Below are 20,859 nucleotides of genomic sequence, written 5' to 3' on the forward strand. Positions count from 1 at the left end.
ATATATTTAAAAAATAAATAAAAAATAAAGTAAAATTCCCATTTCTCCTCCCCTATGCTAGATTCTCCAGAGATTGGACTCTGCCCTGAATTCAGTTCCCTGTTTGGCAGTAAAACTCAGTACTCAATGTTCCTTTTTTTAAAAAAATTTTTATTGTTGAAAATATTACATATGTATGTCCCCTTTTTTTCTCTTTTCATCTATATCTTCCACCAGAATGGCTTAAAGTGGTAATATCTGTATTACAACCTTTATTAATTTTAGTTCAATATTGGTCAAAAGTACTTCTCATTAATTTTCATGCCTTATATATTAACCTAACCAAACGTTTTGGAAACCACCGACATTGTGACTTCTCTGAAGAGAATTCACTAATTTGGATGTTCAATGGACTTTCACTGAGTACCTACCATTTTCTACATACAATAGAAGCTGCTAATCTTACAAAGATGAGTAAGCCACTTTGCCTTCATTCAAAGTGTGCAGTCTAGATGAGCAACAAGGACAGCAAGAAAGGACTATAAACAGCAAGAAAATGAGTATGAAGGATGAGTGCACACAGTATTCTAAGAGTAGAGAGGAGGAGGATGACTAACTCTGCTTGGCGTAGTCAGGAACCCTCTACTTATATTCCTAATAGCTTAGTAATCCAACTCTTTTGTCACAATTTTTTTCTCAATGGGCCATTGTTATATTTGTACCGCAATTTAACCAGAATGTCTAGTGACAAAAGGACTCCTATTATTACCATGGGTATTTATAAACTAGAATATATGCTCAGAGTACATTAACCCACAGTTCTCAACTTCTCTTGTTAAAGGGAGACCTAAATTTCATTTTCAGTAGGATACATGCTTTAACATACATTCATGTTTTAAATGTATATACACAGTATCATCACTAGAACCCTAAGCATCAGAAATATTCATCACATGAATGTGTGTGTGTACACTCCTGGGTATATATGTATATACCACCATGGTAAATTTAATGTATTCTTCCCATGGTAGTCAGCTAAAAATACATCTGGGGCACTGATAGTGGGTTTTTGCCCAGCATTCCTTCTCTAGAAACTCCTTGTTTTGCTACAGACTCCCATCTATGAGGTAAAGCAGAAGATGCCATGTTCCTATTATGTGACTCCACATGTGTACTCTCTAACCACAGTGACCAAAGATGATCATGTGATTCAAGCAAGGGCAACCAAGATGCTCCTTATATGTTTGGAAATTTATAAACGTTCCTTTCCCTCTTGGTGGCTTCACTCTAATATGGAAAGCTTGGAAACTTTTGGCAGCATTATTCCACCAGGTGAACCAACAACCCAGGAAGCCTGTCCCTTGTGAGAGAGGAAAGCAAAGCAGAAGCACTGACAAGGACCTGAAATAGGATTCCCAAATTTCTCACCGTGCTCTAAGCCCCAGGTCCATCTCTGACCTGAGATTCTTTGAGATATCCCAATATCTATATAATCAATTTCCCTTTTTGCATATGCTCAAATTGAGATTTTGTAACTTGCTAATATAAAGAATGCTGACTAAGAAGTTCTATATAACCAGTTACAACAGTGTAAGTTAATCCATGAGACTGGCCAAGGCAAATGAAAACCCTCCTTGGTTGTGAGAGCCAATTCAGAAACACAGTGAATATGAAGGATGGAAACTACAGAGCTGTTATTAACTTAACCCTTAAAGTCATTCTTGGCTCTTTTGCTTCCCTATATTTACTTTTTCCTATCTTTTGTCTCTCACCAAGTACTACCAATTCTACCTTTAAAATGCCTTTCATATCTATACTATGCCACTCATTTAAATTATAACCACTCTAGTTCAGAGTTTCCTAGTTAAATGGACCCTCTGCTTCTAGTTTCCTCATGTCTACACATTGTGAATGCTTTTCTCAGGCAGATTATAGAAATTACATGTGTCATGTCTCCAGCTTTTAAACTTCAATGGCTCTTATTGTTAACTGAAGAAAATTTTAAAGTTTAGCCAGGCATCAAGCTCTTTAACAATCTTGCTTCCATCTACCTCTCAAAGTTAAATATCACTACTCCCTCCTATGCCTTCGGAATCTCATTAAATTACTTGTTATCATTAGAGTCAGTACAATGTCAGGCACTATGTTCAGGATTTTATAAACATAATTTCCTATAATACTTATAACAACTGTGGTGCTTTTCAAATGAGTCTTCAAATTCTTTGACACTACTCCCATTAAAAATGGGTCTATGTCCCCTCTGCTAGAATCTGGGCCAACCTAAGTTTACAACTAATAGAATGACCCCAAAGTGACACTGTTTCACTTCTTAGGCTAGGTCAGGAAGGGTAATATAGTATCTGCCTTGCTAAGAGAGAGAGAGAGAGAGAGAGAGAGAAGAGAGAGAGAGAGAGAGAGAGAGAGAGAGAGAGGGAGAGAGAAATGATGGTGACTAATACAATCTATGTAACCTTTTATAATGGAACTAGAGGCCCGGTGCACAAAATTCTGGCACTGGGGAAGGGGGGTCCTTCAACCCCGCTTGCACCCTCTCGCAGTCCAGGACCCTTCTCTCTTTATTACCCGCCTGCTCATTGCTCCTAACCGCTTGGCTTGCTGCTCCTTAGCACTGCCATGGAGGTGGGAGAGGCTCCCACCACCGCCGCTGTGCCCACCAGCCGTGAGCCCGACTTCTGGCTGAGTGGCTCTCCCCCTGTGGGAGTGCACTGACCACCAGGGGGCAGCTTCTGCGTTGAGCATCTGCCCTCTGGTGGTCAGTGCACATCATAGCGACCAGTCGTTCTGGTCGTTCTGCCGTAACCATCAATTAGGCTTTTGTTATATAGATGAACTGGCAGTGTAAATCTCTTTAGAGGCCAGTAACAAGTCTGACAACATTAGGCTACCATGCTGCAAGGAAGCTCATGCCACATGGAAAGTCCACTCATAGATGCTCCAAATGAGAGCCCTAACTAAGGGCTCAGATAACAGTTAACACCAAGTAGACACCTAGTAAAGAAGCCCCAGATAATTCTGGCTCCCAGCTGTCAAATCATGCCCACATATCGAGTCTCTACCGCTGTGACATTGTAGAACAGAGAAGATCATTCCCTGCTCTTTACTGTTTGTACTCCTGACCCACAGAATCCATAAGCATTGAAATTGTTACTTTTTATTGCTAAGTTTTAGAGTGATTTCTCATTCAGCAATACCAATTAGAGCCTATTTTAGCACCTGGAAGTGGGGGAGTGACATAAGCCTCAAACATGCGGCATCATTGGCTTTGGGGCAAAAGCTTAAGGAAGCTGTGGGGTAGGGCTTAAAGAATACTAAGGTGACTAGTACTAGAAGCTAAATGAAAGGGGAATTTTGTGACATACTGGAAGAAAGTTTGGCAACAGTGTTCCCTGTAGTATCATGGAAAATGAGAACTAATAACTACTGAACTATATTTTCTAAATAAGGATATTTCCAGGCATAATACTGAAAGTACCACCTGGCTTCTTCTCATTGGCCATAAAATTGCAAAAAAAAAAAAAGGAGAGACGAGCTTAAGAATTAACTGTCCAGTTTCTAAGCAAAATTTAGAAAAAAATTAAGACTTGCTGAGTTTGAAATTTAAACTCTGTCTTCAACCCTGCCTCTCCAGATAGCAAAAGATTTTCAAAGAAACAGCCCCAGGGGAAAAAATACACATCAGGAAAACATGGTCTCAAGATGCAACTAAGAATGTGACTTCAGAAATGAAGACTTCAGACACTCTTAAAGTGATGCCTCACAGGCCTTTTGAAAAAGACAAAAGGTTTTCTTAGGATCTTAAACATGTGCCTGAAACCCTTCCTGTTAAACAATAAAGCATCTATGAATGCTAAGGGCAAAGGCCTCAAGGCTCATCTTAAAGAGACCTGTGGGTATAGTTTTGTCTAATGGAATGGATATAACTTGATGTATAAAAAGCCAACATTTTTATATAATTATAAATTATATACATACTTGGACTTAAAGCAACAGAGCCAATACAAAAGAAAAATAAAGACTTTGGACCCTGAACTTTTTCCTTGTAGAAAGTAAGCTCAGAAAGCTTTTCAATTGTAAATACAAACTTCTTTTTAATTGGAAGAGAAAAGGTGCCTTAAAAGACAAAACTTAAGAGCCCAAAGGGTGGGGCCACACTCCAGAAAGAAGAGCAATGAGCCATAATTAAGGAATTGTCAACATGTGCAACATGTGCCCAGTTGGATTTCCAAATTGCTACAGGCCAGCAACTGCTGTGTCCTCTCATTGTTTTCTACTCTTTAATGAAAAGGTTTAGTGCAATAGTCATATTCTCATCTTACCATTGTCTCTTGGGGATGAGGAGTGGAGATAGATCATTTATCTAATTAGTTAATAGGTCCTCAGGAAGAGAGAAGCATGCCCAAGAAACCAAACCCAAGTAGTCTCATCTGCACCCAGACCTAAACTAGATGGTGAGATCCTGTACCTCAAACTTGAGTCTGATGCTATAATGAACCAAACTTATTGGCGAGTGCATTTTATATGTGGAATGAATGTAAATAATCTGTGACCAGAGAGCAGACTGTATTGATTTTCAAACAAGTCCACAAATTCTTTGACACTCCCCATCAAGAGATTGGGTCTATGTTCTCTTCAATCAAATCAGAACCATCCTTACGACTTCCTTGTACCCATAAAAAAGCAGTAAAAGTGATGCTGTGTGGCTTCTGAAGATAAGTCAAAAAGGGTCATATAGCTTCTACCTAGTTCTTTTGAGACATTCACCTTTGGAGCTACTTCACCATGTAAGAAGTCCAACCACTCTGAGGCCACCATGCTTTGAGCAAGCCCAGGATATGTGTGAAGGCCACATACAAATGCTCTGACCAGCAGCCTGAGCTGCCATCGCAGCAGCCTGGCAGAACAACCAGACACAATGAAGAAGGTCCAGGGGATTCTGGTCTCCTGCTGTCAAGTCACCCCTACTCATCAAGTCTCCCCAGCTGAGGCCCCTGACATCAATGAGAAGAGACAGTGTGCCACTGTGCCCTTCCAAATTCCTGACCCGCTGAAACTTTCAGCATATCAAAAGGTTGTTTTATGCCACAAATTCTGGAGTTCATTATGCCATAATAGTAACTGGAACAATATTATAAAAGAAGAATTCATACTTCCAGTTTTCAAACAAGAAAACCAGGATAAAGAGAGGTTAAGTAATTAACCAAGGTCATAGAAAAGCAAAGCAAAAATTCGAAAGCAAACCTATCTCATTCTAAAATCAATCCGTGTTTATATCCATAAAGCTACACTATCTCCCAAAGATATACCTATCTCTTTGTCTTTTCTTATTAATACTTCCCCTGCTGAGGGTTATATGCCCACATTCATCTTCTCTAAGACCAAATCATCATTCAGGGCCATGTTCAACCCTATCTCCTCCAGGACGCACATACCTAGACCTAACCCTTAGCAAGTTCTCCATCTTCAAAACTGCCTTTAACTTATTTTCTATAGCTTTAATTTGATAATTATTGAATGCTAGTAACACTAATTCACAATTGGTAAGCTCATTGCTTTTCCAATGCACGTTCCTTGGCTACCCTTTTGAATTATGTCCTTAGACTATGGTTAGAAATGCAAATGTCTACAGAATGAAAGCAGGTAATATACAATAGTGAAGTGGACTAGATGCCAAAGAATAAAAATGTTCTTGATTAAGTTACACTGGGAAGCAAATGCCCCATGTAAATGGGTCAGGCACACTCACCTTCCGCATGCATATATCACCACCTGACATATGATACATTTATTTGTTTACTGTCACTGTCTCCTCATTAGGATGTAAGTTTCTTGAGAGTAGAAACCCTGTCTCCTGTGTTCACTGCTATATCAGCAGAGCCCAGAACAATACCTGACACTCAGTCAATAAATATCTTTTGAAGAAATAAATGAATGAACAAATATTGCCACACAGTAATGTGGGCCTAGTGATCTTCCCATTTTTTCAAGAGAAGCCATAAATAAATAATCTTATGTGCAATCTCCCAATTTCTAAATGTTGTCAATTAATGATAAAAATGTTAATCCATGTTAGGGATGGGTAAACAAAATACATCTGCAGGCTTAGATTCAATCTGAAAGCTGCATTTGCAATCTCTGTACTAGAAGGATCTTAGACTGTTTTTTATCTTTCTAATTACTCAGGATCGTGCCTTGCAGAGTATAGATAACTTGATAAGCAAATAATGATGATGCTTCAAATATGCACACTTGAGGCACTGCTACAATTAAGCTATGTATTAAGATGCCACTCAAGTTGCTCTCTCATATCCTGAAGGAAACTGCCTCAGCTTCTGATCCAAAATGACCTCCTGGACTTCACATAACCTTCCCACTTCCAAGATTTTAGAACTAAACTTCTACTTCTTCTAGCTGCTAAGAGTTGAGTAATGTCATTCCCATGGGCTCCCAGTAATAACGAGGAAAAGCAGTGGAAAGAAAATAGATTGGATTTCCAAAGGGTGACAGAAAAAGAGATCCAGGCTTTAAAACATATTTCCACAGTTGATAAATAAGGGCTCCCAATGGCAATTTTGTTTTCCTTTCTACACTTCTTAGTGTGTGCAGATTATACAATCCAAAATTTTCTTTCATTTGACCTTTCAATGTTCTCTAGTAGCATGTTGTATCTTTCCTTCATAAAAATGATTAAGGAGGACTTTTAAAATGTTTACCAGTTACTTAGATTCTTAACTCTAATACAGAGTCACGTCTAAATAATTAGAGTGTGTCTGGGTCACTTAAACATGGGTCACTTAACAGCAAGCAGAACTGTGAAAGGCTGAGAACACTTTTAAGAAAACATACTTGGAAAAAAAACATTTCCATTGTACCCTATGCTGCTAGCTGACCCAAGGCAAGTCAATCATCATCTTCCGAAGACGTAAAAGGAAATGAGATATCTTGGTGTTCCTTTTCTGCGTTTGGTCCAATGTGTACAGCCTTGAAATATTCAGACTTTACAAACCTCAGAGGAATTCAACTTATCAAATGAGTATAAGTCCCAAAGAGTAAAATGTCATCCAGCCCTCTGGAGCCAGCATTTAGGACATTATTTAATGATTATGTAGTTGAATTTATATATAGACTCTTCAATAATAGCATGAATTTTGTATGCAGGCAGATTTTATATTTTAAAATAAGCTCCACAGTTCTTTAAATTGAAAGTAACAGTGAGAAACATTTATTTAGCCAAACCAATATTCCAAAATTTAGGTTATTATAGAGCTATGAACTTCCTACAGAATAAGAATATAGATGTCTACTCACTTATTTTGTTATGTTCGAGCAACACTGAATCTGATGGCCACTGGATGGAGAGAATCATTACCTGAATTCTGTTATAGACACACAAGTGAAGTAGTGAAACAGAGTTCCTAGGGCACATGGCAGAAAAGGCTAAAATTTGAAATCGGTCCAACAGAAGCTCTATCACTTGCTTACTTTGTAACCAACCCTGGGAAAGTACTTAATCTCTTTAAGCCTCAGTTTACTCATTCAGAAAAATGGGATTATAATACCTTGCTTTAGGATTAACATGAAAATTAAAATAAATGTATATTTATTGTGTAAGCCATTGAAATAAGGAGGAAGTTGCTAACTTGGCATGGCTGACCTGGCCTCACTAATTAAATGCAGTAGGATGGAAACAGTGCCTAGAACACTTTGGTGTCACAAACAGTAGCTGTCATACAGAGTCCAGTTGATTCTTATTATAAATTTAATGCAAACAATATTTCTCCAGGCTTCCTATTACTACCCTTTCCTAAGAACATATTTTTATACATTTGGGTGATATGGGCTAAAAGAAGCTCTTCACTGTACAGAAATTCTAGCACATTGGCAGAACTTATATGTGCAAAATGTTCACTGAGAATTGCTGTTAATCATTTAAAATCAGAAAAATAAAAACATTCATCTTAGGAAGATGACAAATTTTGATGCATTCATTCAACCATTCTATTCAGATAAACCACAAAAACATTATTTTAAGCAAAAAGTAAAATGAAATGAAAATAAGTTGCAGAATGCTATCTGTAATATAAAACCACTTATATGAAATTTTAAAGCATGATGTGTATTGTAAATGGATAGATACATACTTAATAATTACATAATAATATACATGGAAATGGCAAGACGCCAATTCAGTAGAGTGATTCTCTCTAAGGGAGAAGGCAAGACATGAGATCAGGCAGGGTGCACAGAGAGCTTCAATAGAGAGCTCTATCCAATATGGTTTACTTCTTCAAAAATTAATTAGACTGAAGCAAAGATGGTAAAATATTTAGATTTTATAGAGCTGACTAGTAGGTATATAGAGTGTATTATGTTATTCTCCACATTTTCTTTATATTTGAAATGTTTCACAATAAAAAGAAGCAGCTTCCCCAATCGTATAAATGTTTCCCAAACAAACAACAGCTATTTCAGAGATACCCAGGAGATGAAGAGGGACAGGGATAATGGGGTTGGGGGTGAAGGAATAAGAGAGCTGGGTATAGAAGAGACATTCCTCTCTGACTTTTTGAAGCTAAGAAGATAATTTTTCTCCCAAGGGTTAAGGAAAGAATTCAGCTATATATGTGAGGAGGATCGGAATAATTAAGCCATTGTTAATCCAGAAATCAGATTACAGAGTGTACATGATCCAAAAACATCATTAAGTTTAAAATACTTACTACAACTCCACTCTTGGTGATAGTTTCTCTGTATGTGAAGTTGCAAATAGCCCAGGCTAAGTAATACGTGGACATGAGAGGGGTCTGTGAAAAGTGATCCGTAACCCATCCATCTTCCTCAAACACGGAAGTTTCCACTGGCATATTGGATAAAGATAAGTAGGTTGCTTGATGCTTGATGCTGATTTTAAAAGTTGCCTTGTAGATGGGCTCGTCAAAACAAGGAAATGCTTTTCTGGCATGTGTAGGCGAAAACTGAGTAACACCAAGGAATCTGGAAAACAGAAAATGACATTCCCAATTACATTTATGGCTTCAGTTATGATCACTTTACATGTTCCTATTGATAACATATTATTGCCAAATTCCAAGGTCCTTTCCTTTTCTGAACCAAACTTAGGTTCATGGTTAGCATAAAAGCACAATACACATATTTCCCCAACAATAAAAGTTCTTTTGGGAAGTTTTTGTCTCAGTTAAAAAGTAAATTCTCAATCCAGAGAGTGCCTGTTAGACAAAACACTATACTCTACAGACAAACAATTCACTGGCACCACATTGGCAAACACTGGAAAATAATAATCCTCTTGTTTGGCATGCCTCCCTTTCCTTCCTGAAGCTGAACATTTAATGTCAGTGAAACTAAAACCCAGAAGTTGTCATCACATATGTATAGAACATAGACCATCACTGGGAAACACCTGTGTCCTCAAATTTCATCATGACCTGATTTTAGTAAGAACATGGACTTTGGATCCTGATAGAACTTGGTCTGTATTCTGGCTCTACAACATTCTTAGCCATATCATCCTGTACAATTACTAAATTTCCCTAAAGTGTAGTTGTTCATTGTTTAAAATAAAGTAATCTTGCTTAACTCAGAAAAAAAGCTTTTGTAAAGCTTAAGGTGGGAAAAAAGAGAATGCAAAGCACCTATCATGGTGAATAGATGAATAGCACCCAGTAGGCAGTTAATAAACAGCAGCCAGTCAAAAAATGGCAGCCATTGATTGACAATATCTCAACCTTTCTGAGAGCTGTAACATATGTTTACATGGAGTAATGTAGACACCATTGCTTTTTACAACTCATAATATATATTTATTATATTACGATGTTAATATAATAAATATCTGTATAATAAACCTGTCAATGTATGTATTTATATACATATATAAGTGCACATATAAAATATATTTAATGCCCTCAAGTTTTCAGATCAAGCTGCAAAACTGCTTATTAAAATGCTAACTAGAAATAACTTTTTTCACAGTTTAGGGTTACAAATGAAAATGCTCATATTAAGGACTTCAAGAAGGACACTCTTTTAACTTAAAAGATCATCATTTATGAAAACATTCATGACAAGAGTTCATTACACTTTTTTAACAATCCGAGTTGCAAAACTTGATATAACGCAAGTCAATATCAGACTCTTTGTAAAACATTACTGAGTTCTAAAGTTATTTCTTTAAAAAGCTCTTTCCCCCTTAAGTAATTCTGCCACCTCTCCCCTCACCATCATTCAAGGTAAACATGGTTAATCTAACATGGCACACTTTCCTACTGAGCCTGAACTTGGCCTCAAAATTCTCAGCACAGCACATCAGGCAGCTACTCCCAATCAATAGGTGTTGATGTGTGTGTTGAACCTTATTGGCGATCCTTGGCTCAAACCATGAGTTGTAATTGTTGAGACCATTTTAAAATTATAAAGCTTACATTTATCATTGAAAGCCTACTTTTTGAAGCTTTGTTTTGAAATAGGGAAAAATAATACATTTTTAAGATTAATTGTATACCGACTTTCAGAGAAAGAGTTTTGATAATTACCTTGGAAACAGTACTGGACTGCTACATACCCGTCTTGGATAAATTACTTAACTGCCTGAGCCTATTTTTTCATTAATAGAAGGAAAACAATAATGTTTTCTAGGTCTTCCTTACAAAACTATTGAGACGATAAAACGAGATAATACATGTAAAACAAGTTTTAACTATAAATCTTCAGAAAAATTTAAGGTTAAAGTTGGAAGCAATCTCAGAAACAAACTGTCCAACTCTCATGAATTTCTAAAATGAAAAAGTAGTTCCAGTAGGGTTAAGTGATTTGTCCAGAGTTACACAGGCAATTAGTGTAAAACCAGGTCTAGAATTCACTTTTTCTATATGTGAGTAAAAGGTAATTATATTTCAAAAACAGTAAAATTAATCTTTAGTCATAATTTATAAACAATGTTTTAATTCAACTGTTGGTAATAAAAGTTCCTTCCAAATTTGCCAGTCATGGTAATATTTTCCCTATTATTTTTACTGGTAACAGTATGATTTTTGCTTAATATCAGTACCTTTTAGTTAAAATGTACCCATTTACAATTCTCTCATCATATATTTTTGTCTTATATACTGTTCTTGAATCTTATCTTTCAATATCATTAATTAAAATGTCCACCAAGCTTGATATTTCTCTACTGAGGCTACTTAAATGATATCTATGAGATTTTATATATGAAAAAGTGTTCTCTTTTAATTTTAAAGTATCTGAGAACTCCAATTCCAGTCATTGCACAATTAGAAATTGTCTGCTCTTCATTATTAGGTACATGGTAGAATTTTTTTAAAGATATAACCACTTTGCCCTTAAGTTCTTTGTGATCTAATTGAAAAGAATATCTATATTTATATATTCTAATACTAATAATACTATGGGGAAGGTTCTACAAGAGTTCAACAGAGTGGTTGCAATTAGAATGTATAAGTCATTATATAAAAGTCAAAGGAGTCTTTGGCACTAAGTAATTAATGGGTAGGAATTTATTAGATAGAGAAATTCTAAATACCTTTGGGCTAATGGGAAATTAATAAACCAAATATTTATGCAAAAAAATCACATCTGGCAGTCTCTTTTTGCCTTACATAGTAAGTAAATGTGCTAGTAAAGCTAGCAATGTAAATAACTGATTCTCGGGGTTGAAAGGAACTGAAGAAATCATTTAGTGATTTTTTTCTGCAATTAATATTCTTAATGAATTCATACATACAGTATATATCTATACACAGAGGGCCAAAATATACTCTGATAGCGTCTAAATGAGAAAATACCAATTTCACAGTCTGGCACCTAAAGATGATTGCAATTGACTTTCAGTTCAGTATTTAGGAAATCAAAAAAAAGTCCCTTGGAAAAAACAGCAGTAGGGCTAGATTACACGTAAGGTCTTTTCTAAGCTTGAGATCCTACAACTGAACAAAACTTAGACATATACTATTCCATGAATTTGATGAGGTTCATTACACTACCACTAAGTAGCTTTTTCCTATAAGTTCTATAAATGCATGCTCCTCTCTTTCTTTTTTTTTTTTTTTTTTGAGTGTTTAATACTGAGGAGAAATATCTTTGCTTCCTTCCCTCAAGGAGCTTATATTCTAAATAAAAGAAATTAAATATACACCTAAATAGGTCATGACAAAGAAGAGAAATGTAGGAAGAAATTACATTCCCCTACAGCAGGGCTTTCGATGTCAGCATTAGCACACTGTAGGTTGGTAATAGTCATTGTCCGGGACTGTCCCATGGGCTGTGGGATGTTCAGCAGCAGCATCCCTGGCCTCTACCACTAGATGCCAGTAGCACCAACTCTTCCCAGTTGTGACAACCAAAATGTCCTGACACTGCAAATGTCCCCTAGGGGGACAGAACTGGCCCAATTGAGAACTACCAGCCTGAAGAACTAAAGGAACCATAAGAATTGGTCTTGAAGTCCAGGTAGTGTTTTAAGGGTCATAGACAATGGAGAAGTGAGCAAGTTGACTATGGGCAGCACAGAAATAAGCCTTTAAAACAACTTTGACTCACAAATTGAGTTTGCGACCTGCCTGCTCTCTTACAGCTTCTGGGCTTACCAGATCTCAGTATTGCCAGTCCATCTCTAACACCTCTCTCACGCTTGATACTCTCCTTTCTAACAAGGAGGTCTGATTTCAGGCTCAGGGCCCAACAGTGACTGCTGGGTTTCAAAATATAATGTTGTCTTCGCTGCATATATTTTACAGTTGTCTTCAGTTGGTGGAAATAAGACTTCTTTTCTGCTTACTGGCATTAAAAACATCAAAGAGGGCTCTAGAGAAGGTGATTTGGGGTAGAAAATAATGAGTTTGGATTTAAATAAATTTAAGTGAGTCTGAGGTAATAGGTAGCAGGACACCAGGTAGAAGAAATATGAAAATATCATTAAAAGTAGAAAACCTTTTACTATATCAAACAGATATGAAATACATATGTAAATACAACAAGAAGTAAAATAAAACAGCAGGAGGCAGAAGTTAATGGGGGAAAGTATTTTGTTATCTGTTTTTTTTCCCTTGCTTTTTTAAACAAAATCATTTTTTAATCTTTTAATGAGTCCCTCTATGACCATAAAAAATTCCACTTCCAAAAGTGACATCCTGAAAGTGTCATTCCAAGAACGTCACTTTAGCATAGCTAGAAAAATATGAATAACAAACCTGCATTTTAATTCTCTTCTATCTAAAATAAATTACTTGATTTCTTAACAACTTGTCTAGTTGACATTTTGGTTGAGCTAAGGAGAGCTTAAAGCTCTATATTGCCTCTGAAGGATATAAAGAATTGATTTCTTCTTATTTCTGCGGAAGTTCACCAGGCAAGCTACTCGTGTCAGGTCATTATGATAAGATTCAGCAGAAGTAATGCATTAATGTTGGTTGATATTGCCAAGAAATTACAGTACGTGATACAAAACAATTTCTGTTCCATTATTTTCAGTTTGCCTTTTTATAAAGTTAAAATATGCAGAGGCAACAAACATTTGCATAGCACTGTTTGTATTAAAAATTGATTCATGACTTTTCACTGTGGAACCCACCAAAACCAAGAGAACCTCACAAATGGTGTGGCCTATTTCAGAGGTTTCCGTTCTGGCCACTTCTATGCATACCACACACACAGCACGGTGAAAAATGGTCTTTGAACTTGCTTCTGTTGAGATTGCAAATTGCCTAGCATTGTCATAGTTTAATATTGGTAATAAAAACTCCCAAGATCTAAAGAAAATTTCTAATGGCAATCTAGTTACTATTCAACTGTTTATAGTAAAATAGGCACAGTTACAAGGTCATGGAAGTTACACATGTCCCATTTAAAGTTAAGGCTGTTAATCAAAATGCAAATTATTGCTCAATGAGAAAACATTTTAAGTCAAAAAGCATGTTGTTTAGACTGTGTGTTTTTATGTACTTCAATGAGTCATTAAACCTCTGCCATTTCAGAAGAAAAGTACTGCTGCTGAATATTCAGTGCTATAAGCAAGCGTGGAGTCTATTTTTTTAAATAACCATTCTAGTAAACTAAAAACATAATGCAATAATGCCAGCAATATGTATGTAGGAAGTGGAGCATGTGTGAATAATCGTGTTATAAAAACAGAGCATAACATCCATAATTGTTTTCCTATTTATGTACTAAATACTCTTATCAAAATGAGTACTGAATGTTTGATCACCATTGATGACGAGTATTATGAATACATAACATTATTGTCCTGAGCCATAATATTAGGTTTTCATAAGAACAAATAAACTAGTGTCTGAGACTCATTTGTTGGATATTGGAAAGAGGCAAAGCCTGGTGCAAGGATTATAAAGCACTGTACTGTCAGAATGCCAATAAAGTCTTGAGAACAATATCAAATGACTGATGTGCCTTTCTCTTGGTACTCGGGATGTGTCTGTCTGCTGTCCTGGCTTCCAGGGACAAGGGGCGCATCCTCCTGGCCTTCCCATCGCTGGTTTCTGCTGTTCTCCCTGCTGGTAGAGAGCAGTGCCATCGTCCGAGAACTGTGCATCCTTCTGTTTCCCACACCCTTCCTACCCCCTCAGCCCTCTCCATCTCTCAAGTGTCTGAACCAAGCTGGGGCTCTATCTCGCTGTGAAATACCACAGCCTTTCTCTTCACTCTCCTCTTCCTGGGGAAAGGGCTCTGGTCCTTCCTCTCCTGTGTTTTGAACTCCGCTAAGGTGGCATAACAAACAGCAGTGGAAGGAAGGTCCACAGTGACCATTTTCCCACTGTCTTGCTCCTCCGGGGAAACCCCGAGGCAATACATTGGCCCTACCTGACCTTCTACCAACCCAAGTAGTAGCTCTCCAGCCATAGAATCATAAAATATTAATACCCACCTAAGTGCTTTCCAATTGCCGGACCTGTTCTACATGCCTTATTTCTTAACTCCTGTAATCCTCACAATAACCCTATGAAACGGGCTATCATTATCACCATATTCCAGATGAGGACACCAGACCCAGAACAACTAGGAAACGTGGGCAAGGTCACAGAGCCAATCAGTGGCAGAGTCCGAACATGAACCCAGGCAGTCTGGTTCCAGAGTCCCGGAGCTCACTAAACACGCACACACGTTTCCATCAAGCAAACAACCAACGTGGCTTGAACATGTTCTTAAAAGGGATAAAAAGTAACCAGCAGCAGTCATTTTAAAATGCCATTCTTGGTTCATCCTCTGATTTTTTTTTTTTTTTTGAGGAAAGATCTCAATAATTAAAGTAAACCTTCACCCTGCAAGTCAACACAGGGTCTCACCGGGAGGAGTGGATTAACCCGTCTCTGCACAACTAATGCCAGAGCTCCTTACACCCTGGGCACTCAGCATCCAGAGGCTGAGAAGGCTCACGTGCAGGCAGGTGCGCAGGAGGTGATCCTGGGGCCCTTCACCCCGATTCAGCCCCACCCAACCTTGCCCATCTTCCTCTCCCTCACAGCCCAGCCACCACCATCTAGCTGTGCCTGTTTATGAATCATTTCATATTGTCCCAGAAAGTTGAGAAAAACAGAGAGTATTTTTCATTTTTATGTCCTCCCGAATTCTATGCAGTAAAATTCTTTCTATTGGAGAAAGCATCCACTCCCTAGTGGCAGAAAACAGGGCTGAATGGGACTTGGACAATCTGGAGGGACCCAGCCACTATTGCAAATCTGAAAGGATGTAAAGGACACGCAATGAAATTGAAAGAGCAACACTGACAGCGATGATGATGATTATCGCTGGTGGCTGGGGGGTGAATACGGGGTGACGGAGGGATGCCCTTCCTTACAGACTATAAAACACGTATGCATTAAAGGTAAATCATTTCTTCCTCACTTTTTCTATATCATTCTTTGAAGTCATGCTTAAGTAAATGAGTCTTAGTCTTGTGATCTTATCAACCAATGTCACCATCTTCTGGCAAGCCTACACTGATGCCTGGTACTGTTTTCTCAAACCCAATCACAGACTCCGCGGCAAACTTTGGTTTAAGGAAATAAACATGTTGTGCAGACCAAACAAATGCAGGGAAGCCGGCCACAGGCCTGCTTTGCTTGAAAGAGATCCAGGGCAAATAGGCCCTGTTTGGAATTGCTCTGAATAAATGAAAACATGGGCGAACTAATTTAACTCTTTTAGAGAAACTGTATACTTTATTACCCTCCAGGGTGATCAAATCAGATGGCACCATGGAAAAAAACACGGCAAGGCGAACACCATTTTATGGATTTTCCTCCCTGACTGATTCATGAAATGGTCAAAGGTTTTTTTAAAAAATATTTTCTAGATTTAGATTAGTGGCGGCATTTTGAATTGAGACCAAAATTCAGCAGCATTGGACTCAATTTGGCCATATGGTTATGTGTGCCTGACAGGAAAACAATGAGCTAAGTCCATTAAGGAACCATATAAAAAAGTTCTCACAGAATTTTCCATTCAGAGCCTTCTGTAGGGGGCAAAAAGCTACATACAGCAACTTATTCATGTAAAGCTACTTCCTCACCAGAGGGACTGACTGGGAGAGATGAAGTTTCTTTCAACATAAAAGCAATGTGGTAGTTTTCTTGCTTTTATTAAATATCATGATTACTAATTAATTCATTTCAAAAAAAAAGGACAAGAGATGAAACCCTATATACTAATACAACAAAAGATCAAGTGCCTACCCATAAAACTTCTATGCTCTCCACAAAAGCGTGTTTTGGGTTTGTGTGTGTTTGTGTGTGTGTGTGTGTGTGTGTGTGTGTGTGTGTGTGTGTGTTTGTTTTTGTCATTTTGCAATTCTTTTAGAAAACTGCAATGTTATTTTCCCATTTTACTTGGAGATCACAGTTTCTCTCTAAATAATCCTTGATAGAAAAAGACCTATTTTTATGCTGTCTTCTGGCACTGTGGCATGTTATAGACCCAATCAAAGATTTGTCAAAGAAAAACAGTCTCCCTTTTGAAAGTGAATAAAATGTTCATTTACTTTGGTAAATCTCCTCTTTCAATCAGACCATCTGGATCTAAATTAAGGTACCCAACTTTGAACATGGGTATGCTCACCATCTGGCTACCCAAAAGCGGCAATTACTTCAGGTAAATGAACGTTTTACCTAATTCTGAGCAAGTATATTCTACTATAGAATTCGATGGCATAAATACACACCCTTTTTATCTGCCTGTTACACACTCACTTGAGGAAAAAGCGACTGTGTATTCTGCCTAATGGAGATAATTTACTGCTGTGTGTAAACATTTCAAATTTAAGAGAATTTATTTATTTATTTGCAATATTCAACAAGTGATACATTTCCCCTTTAGCCAAATGGCCAACAGAAATGAGAGGATTTGCCTCAAATAGAGAAACTTTGGGCTTCAATGGGGAACTTGTCTTCCAACCTTTCTCCATGGCAGTATGGGAGCCAGGAAAGGGAAGTCTTCCCTTAGGACAGGACCGGCCCCCTCCAAAACCTTCCAGAGCTCAAAGGTACAGGGCACATGGTGAAATCTAATTTTCCTGCCCTCACCCAAATTGTTTCTCTCAGACCTCTGAGCAAGGGGTTGAAAAATCAGATTGGGATTTTAAGGAGTTGTTTCCACACAGGCGAAGGGGACTGAATTGTAGTATTACACTTTTAAATATTTCAAGTTGCTTAGCATGACCCCTCATCGGCAGATTAAGTATTTATTTTCATTGCAGAAATTATCTGATAATTAAACTGACAAAAATGATGACTTACTAGAAACCAAGATATTTAATCATTAATCAGACGAAAAGTCTGAGTCTGCATCGGTGTCCTTTTGGAAAGTGTGTTTGAAAATGTCAATTTACATTGCATTTTGGGGATGAAAACATCACCGATAAAAGTTCAACCCTGGCTGAGTTCCTGATAATGGCATGTTTAAAAATGCTCCCAGTTGTTCTAGTGATAACAACAATCAAAGATAAAGGTTAATATGTATAATGTTGAGATAACTGTGAAATAGTTTATTCCATTCATTTTGCTTTATCAACTCTAGTTATCAACATCCAAGAAATTATCATATTCACTCTGGTATGCAAGGAGGCAAAAAAAGGGGTGGAAACAAGACTTTCTCTAAGATGCTGTTTAGAAATAAAACCACACTAGGATCTCCAGAAACATGGAATTCCACATTTCTGTTGGGATGCAGAGTTTAGCCACATATGCACTAAACTTTCAACCAAGTTATCTGCATCTTTGGAGAAGCCTTAGGAAGAGGGTGTGAATACAAATATGCACCACGGGCACAAGAAATCAGTTAGGGTCAAGCAGAAACATCTGGTCTTTTTGAAGAGTCCTGTTAATTTGAAAGCACTGACCAAAAACAAGCTCAGTTCCACCAAATCTATTTTGGCATGGCTCCAAAAACAGGATTTGTTGAAAGTACTTACTTCACCACAGATTGATCAGTAATGATATGCAGCTCCCACTACTGACATTTTGATACAACTAGTTTGTTTCTAAACCTAACATGCAAATTTGCCTTCTCTGCCTTTACCCTACATTTGATATGGTCGTGGGTTTAATCTGTATGCCTTAGAACAGCGGTTCTCAACCTGTGGGTCGCGACCCCCTTGGCGAACGAACGACCCTTTCTCAGGGGTCGCCTAAGACCACCCTGCATATCAGATATTTACATTACGATTCATAACAGTAGCAACATTACAGTATGAAGTAGCAATGAAAATAATTTTATGGTTGGGTCCCAACATGAGGAACTGTATTTAAAGGGCTAGAAGGTTGAGAACCACTGCCTCAGAATATGTTGGAGGAAGTGGTGGAAGGGGATTTACATTGTCCACATCTGATCTTAGGAGAATGAATAATTTATACATTCACTTATAGATTTTAACTATCATACAACTACTAAAGCATTGGACAATTTATTTATATGAGGTTACTTCATAGTACTCTATAAATAGAGTGTTCTCCCTAACACACTAGAATTTCCCCAGCCTCTTACACAATAACTTCTGGGAGTTTTCAGACAACATGAGCCCTAGCCCAGAGATCAGAAAACCAAAGTTCAAGTCCCAGCTCTCCACTGACAAGCCTGCTGCCCTCAGGCACCCTGGCTGCTCAGAGCCCAGTTTTGTGCAGTTGGGAGAATGACTTGAGAACAAAAGAGGCTCTGCCAGTGGATATCATTACTAATATCCAACCTGCCTCAACTTCTAAGGTTGCCAATTTCATTCTTTGGTTGTTCATAAATCCTACAGTCATTGATTAGGGCAAAAAGCAACAATAACTTTTTTATTCACTCAGCAATATGCTTGAGGGCTTACTACCACAGACACGCGTAATAGCTAACATTTACAATGAATACTCTAAATGCCAGGTATAGGGTCAAGTGATTCTCAGTGTATTAGCTTATGGACACCTGCAACAATCCTGAGGATAGTATCATTATTACCACCCCCAAATTAAAAATAAAAATATGGGCTCTGGAGCCACACAGCCCTGCTTTGTGGGCTAGGTGCCAAGTTACTTGAGTTCTCTTGTGCCTTCATTTCCCCATCTGTTATTCATTACGCAAGAAGCACTAGAGGTAATCGGGTGTTGGTGACTCAGATTTATCTGCTTGCTCAAGTCTGCGGCTGGGATTTGAACCCCGTGCTGTTGGACTCCCAAGTCTGAGCTCTAACAAGTGGAGCCAGACTCCCAAAAAATAAAAAACAGATTACTGCCCACATCTAAACATCATCAAGGCACTGGCTAGCAAGGCATTTGTGACTGGCCGCTAGCTTTCCCTCCTCCAAAGGAGTCAGAAACTCCAGAACAAACACCTGGAAGTCACTAGCCTTAGGCTGGAGCTGGGGGCTCCGGGCGCGGAGTACTCACCGGCCCCGCCCCTTTACTCTGTCACCGGACTGGCTCTCTCTTACTACTCTAAACCTCAACTTCCTGTTTTGGAAAACTTTATGCAGCTAATGCTCATTCTCTGCCAGATAATAGGCGAGGTGGGCATTTGGGGGCGGGGCGGGGGGAGGAAGGGGATTTGCTCTGCCCTTTCCTGCGCTGACATCTCCCCGAGGAGCAGCTGCCCTGGCCTTTTGTCGCTAACTTATATTTCCTCGACGGTAACTTGGCAGACTTTTGACATTACCCTGGCATCGCTCAGATTGCCCACTAGCCTTAAAAAAAGAGGCGAGCGCTGGCTGGCTAAGAAACTTGGACGGGGAGGGGTTCGCCACTGGTGAGTGAGTTTGTGGAGCTGGCAACAGTGAGAGCTCCGGCATCTGGGAGACCCTGAGGGTTCTGGGTGATCATCCTCCCCCACCTCACTTCTCTCCCCCACCCTTCGCTGCCCGGGTATCGGACGCCAGGCGGTTCCCGGGGGTCGCCGGCCGCCCAGCGGTTAGAGCAGCCTGGCGGGGTGGGGTGGGGCGCTGCCGGACGCCGCCTCCCTCCATACCTTCTCTCCCCGTGGAGCACGTAGGAGCTGCGGAAGAAGCCCAAGAGCTCATTCTCGATCAGGGCGTTGTAGATGATCTTCAGGTTGTAGTTCCTCTGCGCGTCCAGGGTCCTGTTCAGCACCACCACCAACACCTGGGTCTGCGGGTAGAGGAAGAAGCCGGCCACCGGGACAGCCCCGGCCACCCGGTCCTCGGCCACCTGCACCTTCTCCACGGCCACCCGGGAGGCGTGCAGCACGACGTAGCGGGTGGCGTTCCGGCACGCGATCTCCACGTTGACCTCGCCGGCGAAGGTGAAATTCTCCATGAAGGCGGTGAGCATCAGATTGTAGTGGAGCGGCTTGAGATGTCCGGACAAGCGCAGCTGCGTCCACGGCTGC

The 20,859-nt window shown here is 39.0% G+C and overlaps 1 protein-coding gene across 1 annotated transcript in view; it reads right to left on the reverse strand.

Moving 5' to 3' along the window:
* The window catches only part of TRHDE (thyrotropin releasing hormone degrading enzyme), a gene marked incomplete at its 5' end in the record, with an annotated part of 386,911 nt that extends 366,056 nt beyond the window's left edge, over nucleotides 1-20,855 (reverse strand). Inside the window, 2 exons of the mRNA XM_006759751.1 lie at nucleotides 8,718-8,991; nucleotides 20,479-20,855. Of these exons, the coding sequence (XP_006759814.1) occupies nucleotides 8,718-8,991; nucleotides 20,479-20,855 (651 nt within the window). The remainder of the gene's footprint in view (nucleotides 1-8,717; nucleotides 8,992-20,478) is intronic.
* Nucleotides 20,856-20,859: the final 4 nt, after the last annotated feature.

The sequence above is a fragment of the Myotis davidii genome, unplaced genomic scaffold (assembly GCF_000327345.1).
Source record: "Myotis davidii unplaced genomic scaffold, ASM32734v1 scaffold54, whole genome shotgun sequence".
Taxonomy (NCBI): Eukaryota; Metazoa; Chordata; class Mammalia; order Chiroptera; family Vespertilionidae; genus Myotis; species Myotis davidii.